This window comes from Vanellus vanellus, assembly GCF_965231255.1.
Source record: "Vanellus vanellus genome assembly, chromosome: 3".
NCBI lineage: Eukaryota > Metazoa > Chordata > Aves > Charadriiformes > Charadriidae > Vanellus > Vanellus vanellus.
In genome coordinates, this window is record NC_138907.1 from 2,600,944 (window position 1) to 2,611,901 (window position 10,958).

Here is a 10,958-nt window from a genome sequence, read left to right on the forward strand (position 1 = left end):
AAACGCATACGTATAGTTTTTGGTGTATACAGTATCACTTGGTGTAAAGGGATCAAATGGCTGTTGTTATCACCTAGCTGCTGCGAGTTTTTTAATTGTGTAGACCATTTTGCGTTGAATCCATAGCCAAATGTGAGTTATGAAACAATGTTGTAAGATTTACTGTATATAGCTAAGCTTGTGTAGGGGAAAATAAAAAGCCACATTTAGAACCATGACAGCTTTTGCTAAATACTGAGGAGAAGGGTGAAAGAAACAATTAGGGAATTACTTTCAGTTTTCTTATTCTTTCTGCAGCAGAAATTAGAGCTGTTGCAGAGATGACTGGTGAAATTTAGAATGACCTTTGAGCGTGGTGGTTATGCCTACCTTTACCTGATGGATCCTGAAGCTTGTGACACTCTTCCATGTGTCATGTTGCCCGACTTGGTGACCTAAACATGTGCCTAACACAAATTATATATACCCTTATGGCAGAAATCTTTCAGGCTCTTCTAGGAAGGATCTTGAGTCTCTTGCCTGTTTGATGTTGGCCGTGTGTCAAGGCAGATGGAAGTGGCCTGTAACAGAATGCTGCAATCATCCATCCGTGTCCAAGGAAGGAGAATGCTCTGAAATGCAAGCCCTTCCCTTTGGCAACACCAGCTCACTGGTCCTAATATGACCCTGGTCATTGCTCCATGGCTTTGACCAGTGATTTTAGGCCTTGTGGGAGTCTTTAAATAGACTTTGTTTGTGTCCCTGGAGACTGCAGCACTACCAGTGTAGTACAGTCTGGAGCTGCAAATGGGAGACTTGTGGAAAGCTTCCATGGAAGTACAGGTAGAGAGTACTGAGGAGAACCAATTTCATTGGTGTCAGCCAAACTGTGGAACAAGTATCATTCTATTAAGTTCCAAATGGCTTATTCAAGCACTGTTTCCTGTTGAGAAAGTTAGGATAATCAGCTTTATTATGAAAGAATCAAAATAATCAACTGAATGCAACAGCATTTACACAGTTAATTGTTGGATCCTGGTCTGTGTTCTATTGGTGTGAAGCAGCTTGAGCAATCCTGCTCTCCATGGCGTGGTCTCTGGGCAGCGCAGGTTTGCTGTAGTAGCTCACATGTAACTCCATGCCCCAACAGTCAACATTGGGGGCATGGCAGGGGCAAGGGGTTATGACTGATCCTGGTGATTTTCAGCTACTGTGACAGCAGACTGAGGCCACAGAGGACTAGTACAATCTATTCTCAATTGCACCCTGAGACCCAACTGCTGAGCAGTCCCAGGACTGAGAGCGAGTAAAGGGCGCCCTTGTGCCCTTTACCCCCACAGCTACAGTTGAGCAATGCTTAACCCAGCTGAATGTCTGGCCCTCCCAGACAGATACAATAACTAGTCTATGAGAATGTTCATACCAATTAAATCTTATCATCAAATCATTCTGTTCCATCACTCCACTTAATTAGCCATGGTCTTTGGTATTTCAGCAATGCTGTACCATGCCAAAAAATGAAAGTATTCTTTGTGTGGTACACGCCTAACAACTGCCTGTCTGCCAGCTAGAGTCAGATCAACAAATATTTCTCCTGCACCAGAGCAGTATCTGGTGGAAAATGTAATTGCCCACTTCTGGTTTTTCAAACCAAAATGAGTTAGAGGCCGTTGTCTTTTCATCTGGGTGGTCAGCTTTTATTACAGGAAAAGCAAGCTGGTTTCTCATCAGCTGTCTTGTGGGTTTTGTATGACTCATCATAGTTTATGTTCACAACTAAAACACAGTTCCTCGAGTGTTATTTGTTAATATGGCCTTTCTATTTACAAAAATAAATGCAGAAAGACTGTAAAGGAACACAAATTAACTGCTAGTCGTCAGGCAGCAGCAATGGATCAAAGCTACTACCTAGATCCTTCTCTGCAGCAGGAGCCATTGACTTTACGAATGAATATTAGGTGAGGGTCTGACCTAATTTTATTTTATATGGAAACATCCAAACCTAGGCAGATCATCACACCCTGCTTTTAACAGGAAAGGGCCTGATTTGGCAACCTGTGCTCTAAATGACCGGAACTTTATTTTTTTTTCTCCTTTCATTTGAGCAGCTCTTGTGAGTAAGTGTGGATGAGGAGCTCTATGGCCTGCAGAATCCAGCCTGGGAAGAGCTCATCGACAAATGGCAGTAGGAGGATGTATTAGGAGTGAATTCTCAAAACAGTATAAGGGTTAGTTCCCTGATACCCGCTGATGTTGAGACTCACTTTCACTGTCGGTGAGAAAGGCACTACCAACCTACCTGTGACAAGAAATCAGTTTATTCAGTGGAAATATAATCTATTTTAATAGCACCACTACCACAAATCTGTGCTATGCCATCTGAGGCATTTGTCAGATGTGACAAGGCACTCGGCCTATTTTTGTCATGCAGCAAATCCTTTTTCCTATTCTACTTGGGGCTGAGTCCCATCCTTAGATATGAGCTCATTCCTCTCTTTCACTTACATGGAAATGTTGGGTGTACGACTGAAGGTAGAATTTGGCTGTGATCTGAATAGATGACATCTGTAATCTTCTTGCAGATAGGGGACCCAAAGGACACAAACAGGTGCTGATAAACATCTAGCCTGCATAGATGCATTTGTAAATCCTACATGGCGCTTGTCCGCATCTTCAAGTGCCTGAATACATTTGAAAAATCTGCCTTTGAGAGACTAGTGTTTGTTCTTGCGGGAAGGCCATGCAGAAGTGGGAATTGCCTCTATTTTTCTTGATTGCCCATATAGGACCTTAATCATCGTAATCATTTGGCTCTTGCAAAAAAAATAAATTGATGGTTTCTGTCTGCTCTACGTTACAGCTGGATGTGCTTCTGCCTACTCCTCCGTGTGAAAGCCTCTCTTTCTATAATCCATAGAAGAACTAATTTCAGAATTTACACTAACCTTAAATAGTCCTATCACCAATAGACTTCAAACATTGACATTAACCCCTGGCTTTATTGAAAGCAATGGAAAAATACACGTTCCACCTACATTGTGCTACAATTTCACTTTCAGTTTGTGGGCCTGTTCCTGGGATGCATACAGTTACCCAGAGCAACACCAAAAATACATCCAAAAGTACCACTGTCACTTGTATTTATTGATTTAAAAACCCAGACCTCTCATGTATTTTCACTTGTACAGGCAGTTCTTTAGGAAGTTATTTGCCTTTGTTTCCCTTCACTATTTTTTGCTGTATGAGCCCAGAAAACTGTTTGAACAAGACTTCCCTTGCATTCTCAGCAGGAATTTGCTTTCCTGATCTCTGTCTTCAGATCAGCCACATGGTCAACAAAAATCCTCTTGATTTTTCCTTTGTGTTGCGGGCCTTCTGCCATTGCAACTTCATTGAGATAGATAGGCTGTTTTCGGTGTCAGAGTATGTAATCTATGGTCAAATATTCACTATTAAACGTTTTCCCTCTCTTCTTTTACTGAGACTGCCAATGTGTGGAGATTTTTCTGGAGTCCCAGGGGTGATCAGCAGCTGGCACAGCCTTGCTAGGCAGGTATAACTTCAAGATTTAGCTGCTTTTGCATTAAGCTGAGCAACATCAATGCTGGTGTGTGAAACACAGCTGTGTATAGAGAAGGAAACAAGCTCAGCCAGGATGCAGCATGGCTCAGACAAGCTATCACCACGCAGAGGCTCTTTTGCTTTCTGGGACGTGTAAATATCTTTCCTACCCTTCACATAAAGCTCTAGGGAATCTTCTATTGGATAATAAGTTTAAGTCCAAATAATGAACCATTTTGCATGATTGATGGGGGATGTTGTGCACACACCCAGAATGTCATTTCCAATCAAAAGGAAAGCAATTGTTTCCATATGTTGGCACATTTGTGATCTTGGTGTTGAGCCAGTTGTCTGGCTGCGATCAGGCAGCAGCATCTAACAGTGATGGAAGATTATACCTTGGAAGTGGGGTGCTAAGTTTAGGCTGCATTCCTTAAAAGGATATAAACTCTGAACATTTATCCAGGATGTAATTTATGGTTCTAGTATGTTTTGACTTTGCATAGATGAAAAAATAGTCCTTTTGTGTATGCATATATGCATAAAAATTCCTTCCTGCTCAGCACCCCTCTCCCCTCGCCAAAGAAAAAGGAATCAAATAAAACAATAGCTGGTGCTGGTTTATGTGCTAACTTAGCTGCATGGGCTGTTGCCTGTTGAGGCTTGTAAGGATTCCCCTTCTTTTTAACCCAGCTCCTTAGAGGCATTTTAACAGCAAGATCTAGTTTTTTTAAGTTGCTTAGCTGGAATGCAGGCTCTTGGAACAGATTTGGAGAGATGCACTGTACCTACCAAACACATCTGGTTTTGGTTTGGTTTTTCAGTTTTTGGTTTTTGTGGTGTTTTGGTGTTTGTTTGGGGTTTTGTTTTTTGTTTGTTTGTTTGTTTGTTTTGTTTGTTTTGTTTGTTTGTTTGTTTTTGTTTTTTTTTTTTTTTTTTTTGTAAAGCGTCATATTAGTTGCATATTGCTGCACAAATGGATTAATATAATTTTGGAACATCAGCGATGAGATTTCTCCATGCCAAGGCCCTACTGACTTCTGCTGCATCAAGCACAGGTAGACACCCCAGGGAGATAAGTTAAAGGCTGCTGAAAGAGGGTATTTTTAACATATGAAGAAGCCACAGCTTTAAAATATACTGTGAGTTCCCCAGCTACCTACAGTTACCTGAACAATCAACACTGGAGCAAAGCTGCCTGATTATGATCCAGCCAATGAAGGATCACTGCATCCTTCCTGAAGCATCCACACCAGCAATACAAAAGCTGCAGTGGATGTTGCATATGTGTTGTTTGATCCCATTTGAAAAACACACAGGCAGGTTGTTAGAGAGACACAGGCTTCTTTCTGTGTCACAGGCATGCCAGTCCTTTTGGATAACCTCAGTATAGAATTCTAAAAAAATGCATTCTTTCACTCTCTAAATTATGAGCAACTGTCAAGCTTTTAATTCTGCAGCCAAAAAACCTTTGTAACTGTGAGACACAGTGGGCAGACTCATTCAAATCACTGCAGCAATGCTAATTCCTCTAGCTGAGAATAACGAACATATCAAATCAGTCTCCAACACATGCATTAAATTTAGGGATTTGAGTAGATTAGCATTTTAATGCTAGAAATGTTTGCAGTGATATCGTTGGAATGTCTTAGGGATGTGTATTGACCATCCTTATGGTCCTCATCATGCAAGACTCGTGTGTGTGTGTGTGTGGAGTGAAATGTTGGATTGCTGAAAGACAAGGATGCGTGTTTCTTCCTAAGATGACTTGCAGTGTTGTGAAAGACAAGCAGAGTGCCAAATTTGTTTTTCTTCTTTTCAGTCACGTGCATGGGTTTTTTTAATTATTTATTGGAAATATTAACTTATTAAGGCTCTCTACTGGAATATTTGCATAATATATTAAGAAGAGATTTCTGATGCCTAAAATTCCACTCAGAACTGAACTAATGTCTTTTTATAGAAGATTAATTTGCAAAACTAATGTGCTGAAATGTATTAGGATAGATAACGTACTCAAAACCTAACAAAATTACTTTGAGTAATTTATTAAGAAAATAGTTTTGATCTTCTGTGCAGGTGTTCAGATATTGAGGCAAAAATCCTCACTACTTTTATGTGAACCACATGCACGCTCAAAATTTCAACACTGGCATTATTCACATGTGGTTTTGAGCAATTCAGATTCTACCTTGTCTCTAAGAATGGCATTTTCCATGCGGCAAAAGCAGAGTCTGGTAGCAGTGTTGTACATGCAGCTACTACCATTGTTGATATGAATGTTCTTCTTACCTCTGTATTCCAACATGAAAACTGGGATCTAGAATTTCCATCTAATTTTATTTTTCACTTATAAGGCCTTCCTCAATTGAGTATCTAGATTTGGTTATTAAACACTGTCATCAGGAATCAGATAGGCAATTTGTGGGTCTCCTCTCTACAAATAAATGCGTGTTAACTCTAAATGTGATACATTCCTGTGCTCCTGCACAGGAAGTTGTGGCTAGCTCCAGGCGTGCTTCAAGCTTGTAGGGCTCCATGAACAGCTACAAATCTACATGTGCATGCACTTTTGTAGGAACTTCAAGAGTTATGTTTGCACTTCCAAACTGTGAGTATTACTATTCCCCTCCTGTAGCTAGTGAAACCAAGGTGTGAGCTTTTATGTATCATCGCCCAGGATTGCTCTAGAATTGCCGAACAGAAGACGATTGCCCCAAAACTGCTAGTGCTATACTTGAATGCAGATCTGCTCTATCTTCAGAATCATGTTAGTACTAATTAACCACTTCCGGCATATTCGTGGTCTTCGATATATTTCTTAATACTGGCTGTATGCTAATCTAGCAAGCTGCTCCATTTTAATTACAACCTCATTGAGGCGAACAGTTTGTGAAAAGACTGGGAGATTCATTTCACTTAGTGGTCTGCATAGCCATTCCCTCTTATCCTGCTATGCCTGGCAGCCAAGCACTTAAGTGCAGGCTGTCATCTGTGTTGACCTTGAGGAACTCGTATTGTTGACCTCTGTTTCCCTGTCTTGTCTGTGGCGTATCTTGTTACCTTTGCTATTACTCTAACAAAGGACTTCAGGTTATCACAATTAAAGACTTACATACCTGATCTGGCCTTTGTTGCTATATGGGGCCCATAGACCACTATTTCCGCATGATGGTGCGTGTTCCCAAAATAAACGTCCTTAAATTAGCTGGTTAGGTTACTAGGAGCAGTCTGGCTGTAGCAGCAGAGAACTTGATGCAGAACAATTATGATTCTTTTATGCGTTTTTTGAGAAAACGTGCAGTTTTGAAGTTAATGATTATCTGGTTACCTAGTAAATAAGAGGTACTTCTCAACGTATTGATGGAATATCATTATTGTCATATACGTTTTCCGACAAGAATGGGATCTTTCAGCAGATACAGGCCTTGGTCCGACAACGGCGTAGCAGTAAGTCAGCATCTGTTCATGTGCTGCTAGTTGTGTCGTAGGGATGCCAACTGTGCGTTTGCTCAGCTCCAGCTCTGCTCCCACATTTGAGGTTTATTTGATGGCTTCGTGTCCCAGTGACTCTAACAACTTAGCTGTGCTACCGCTGTGCAAATGGAAGTGCAGTGGCCTACATTTCAACAGCGATTACTGAGGCAGCCTGACCCATTTGAAACGCTTTAAGCAGCCCTGCTTTCCAGAAAGCTTTGAGCACTTGTCCACCAGTGGATCTGGTCTTATGCTACGTCTCAAGCTGAAAATTCAAAATTGCTGGTCATTTTGGAGAATTTGATACAGAGTACTTAAATTGTGCTTGACGTTTGTTTTCTTCCTCTTGTGCCTGGATGTGTCATGGTTCAGTGTACGGGGTCAGTCTGTGTTTCATTAAATATTAACAGTGAAAATCATTCATGTTCATTTAGAGGGCAATACTGTTGTGTTAATGGATGGAAAATTGCCTGGAAGACTGCTGGTAAAGGTCTTGTGGCAACTGGTACTGAATCATTGATGGTGCAGTTTCTAAACTGTCCTGCAGAGGGGGCGGGTAATTTGAAGAGGTAAAATGTCCACGGGAAAACAAGAAGATACCCTAAGAAATACTCACGCACCTGCCAAGTGATCTGAAAGGCCTTTTCTGTCCTACTATTTAAAAATGCTTTCCCATAAATCTGCTAGTCTTGCCTTCATCCTGACCCTGGTAAAACCACAGCTCTGAAGCCACCTCAGCAATGCTGTCCTTCAGCAGGACCTTGCATTGCTGTGACACCTGCGAGCACCACGGAGTATCCGACTTGTTGTGCCCACTTCCCCGTGTGGTAAATGTTGTGGTTTCACTTGCCTGGCAGGTTAACTTCAGCAGGTCGAGAAAAGCAGCTATCGCTTTTGTTTTGTGCAGCACGTAGCATGTTGGTGTGGGCTACTGTGGGTCACGTAGTACAAATGCTCCCTAACGATATTATATTTTTCAGTTCCACTTGCACCTCCTAGACCATCCGAAGGTCTTCCAGAGATTTTACAGGAACAGACCTCCTTTAGCCATCGGTACAATGCCAGAGACTCTGCTGATGAACCCATCCGGGGAAAGGTAAGACAATGTGCATCCTGTATGATTAATAGCATCCAGGAAGGTGGAGGAGTATGTTTATCCCAGAACTTCCGACTGTCTGTTTAATATGAAGATTTGTTGTCAGATGCTTCAGAATTGCTAGCAGTTAATATTAATTACACGCTCTTTTGTATTACTTGTACATGTTCCATTTTGTATCTGTGTGTATTGTAGCACCAAGGCTTCCTGTAGTTTCGATAAACAATAACCTAATCATAAATCACATGATTTGGATTTCTAAAGAGTCTGTTTATGCTGTGACTTCACTGAACCCGACTGTCTTTGCATGTGAAAAAGCTGGAATGAGCAACATTAGAACCAAGGGCGAATCCGTAAGGGTCTGTTTTGATACAAACCCTTAACTTTCCCCAGGCCTTGGCTCTTAGGAGTTTGTACATATGGTTATGCATTTCTTATAAATCAATACCTTGATATAAATAGAGGACTGATGGGACTGATCCACAGACTCTGATAGACTTCAAGAAGATCCAAAATACAGGATTTGGTTGTGAAAAATATTTTGAGAAATGCAGGCTATGTTTGCTTCCACTTGTGTTTATTTCAAAAAAAAAAAAAAAAAAAAAAATCTTGTGTGACTGTGATGAGCAAAATCATTTGGGATGCAGTCATAAATCTCCTGGCCTACAAAAGCAGCAGTTCAGAATTGTATCCATAGCAACCCATGTAGCAAGAAATGAAATCTGATATGAATAGTCTCGTACAGAAGAGCCGTATGCAAGTCACACACTCTCTGGGGCGGAGTGGTTGCAAACCAGAGAAAATAAGCTGCATTTTCTTTTACTTGTTGCTTCTTTCCAAGTATTCCTGCCGTGCCCCGTTTCATGAATAAAATGGGCTGACAAACCAGCTATTATTCCATTGCCTTCAGCTATTCGGACTTAGGCCAATGGCCAGTAGAGAGGCTGAGAAACAAGCGTAAGCTTTGCCAGCACTTGAGCTAATAAATGAACTCAGCTCACAGCTGCATCTACGAGCCGCTTATGTTCCCCTGGTTAATGTCAACCTTGTTTCCCCTTCCAGCGACATGGAGCTCTTGTGTGTGCAGAGATAAAACCAGCAAGTGGTCGATAGTTCCTAAGGGAACAGAAATATTCCTGAGTGCTAGAGGGTCATGTTCACTAGAACGGCCAAAAACAGAGAAAGGAAACTCAGTGAAAAGCCGAATGACCTCACCGAGTCTCTTCCTGCAGAATTCCTAGGAGACAGTAGGCTCTGAAAATCACTTATCAAAACCAGACGTCAGAGAAATAGCCGAGGCATACCCCAGAATTCTTGTGAGAGGACGCAAAAGTTCAGGCATTTCTCAGACAACTGAAGTGGATGTTGGCTGTCCTGCTGGGAAGGAGCCCTTTACATCCTATGATGAAGTGTCCTTCCACAGATGAGTGGGGGCACTACCTACTGTACATAAAAACCTGCAGACGCTGATACCACCATCAGCAACTGAAACAACAAGAGCCCAGAGTCACTGCTAGGCTGGTGCATTTGCTTATTCTTATATCAATAACACCAAACACAAGCTGACACCAGTGAATTGTTGGAGGGAACACAATACTTCTTTGACGTACTAACAGCTGCACCATGCTTTGATGTCTCTAGAAAACTGTATGTTTATCAGGACTTGTTTTTAATGGGGAAATTTCACTGCCTTCTCTGGAGCATCAGTCTCTCGACTCTTCCTATACATTCTGTAAGATGATTTTTAAGTTAGTTAACGCTTTCGGAGCTGCTGGTTAGAACTAGAAGTCACTGTGGTTCCTGAAATGGTTCTTCATTTTTCAAACCAGTTACACTTTTCCTTTTATTTTTTGCTGATTGCTAGGTGTTTTACATAAATGGCTTTTATTTATACCATCTCTTTGGATGCTGCAGTGTGAAATGTAATTTTGCATGCCATGTGGTGTCAGCTTGTGATAAATGGAAGCCATTGTTGCTTCTGTAGGAAACAATGACAGCCAAGAGGGACAATTTGCTGCAGTCCACAGGAATGCAAAAATAGTATGTCGCTGCTCTCTACAGCTAATGAAGACAAACCCTTGGAGCAAGCCCTTTTGAGGGAGAAGAGAATGCTGTTGCATAAGATTTAAGTCTATAATGTTGTTTTTTCATATTAGAGAACATTAAACAAGAACAGCTAATTTACTCTAGGTTTTCCCTCCATACTAAAAGAAAACAATTCTTAAGAGGCTGAAGGACAAGTTTTATTAAGACTATTTCTCCAGTATTTTCACCGTACTCTTCACTGGTATTCCCAACAGATTTTCTGCTGTGTTCTTGTGTCAGGGAAACTCAACATTTTAACCCAAAAACTTAACTTGCAGCTTTTCATAAAACAGGCAAGAGCAAGTTATTACCTGCAGTACTCAGACTGGCCCCTCTTACATGCTGGGGGAGTTCATGTATGCACTTCACTACGGTGAGAGTAATGAAAAATCAACTGTCAACTTCCTACTTCAAGAAAGACATAATTGTCCTTAATATATATAATCCTACTAGACTTACGTGTTTTATGAGGTTTTTTTCTCTTAAAGACTGGTAACAAAATGATAAAATCCTTGAACATCTTGGGAAAAATTATTTGAGATAGTGCTTAGTGCTTTAACCAAAATGAAAACACACCCCTATACAATATGCTGTGATAATTCTTCATTTTTCTTCACTTAACAAAAAAATGTATGAAACGGCTCTAATTTAGCCTTCTGTTGTACAAACTCAGCTTCCATTGGTATCGATGAACACTGCGCTAGTTTACTAGCTGCACCTCTTCAGTTTCTACCATCATTGCTATATTAATAATAAATTG

The 10,958-nt window shown here is 41.0% G+C and overlaps 1 protein-coding gene across 1 annotated transcript; it reads left to right on the forward strand.

Moving 5' to 3' along the window:
* Window positions 1-6,711: 6,711 nt before the first annotated feature.
* Window positions 6,712-9,540, forward strand: CIMIP6 (ciliary microtubule inner protein 6; the record flags this gene model as incomplete). Its single annotated transcript, XM_082480216.1, is given in 5 exon segments — window positions 6,712-6,751; window positions 7,998-8,113; window positions 9,176-9,218; window positions 9,221-9,351; window positions 9,355-9,540. Coding segments are annotated over 5 exon segments (516 nt in total).
* Between the last annotated feature and the right edge of the window lie 1,418 nt (window positions 9,541-10,958).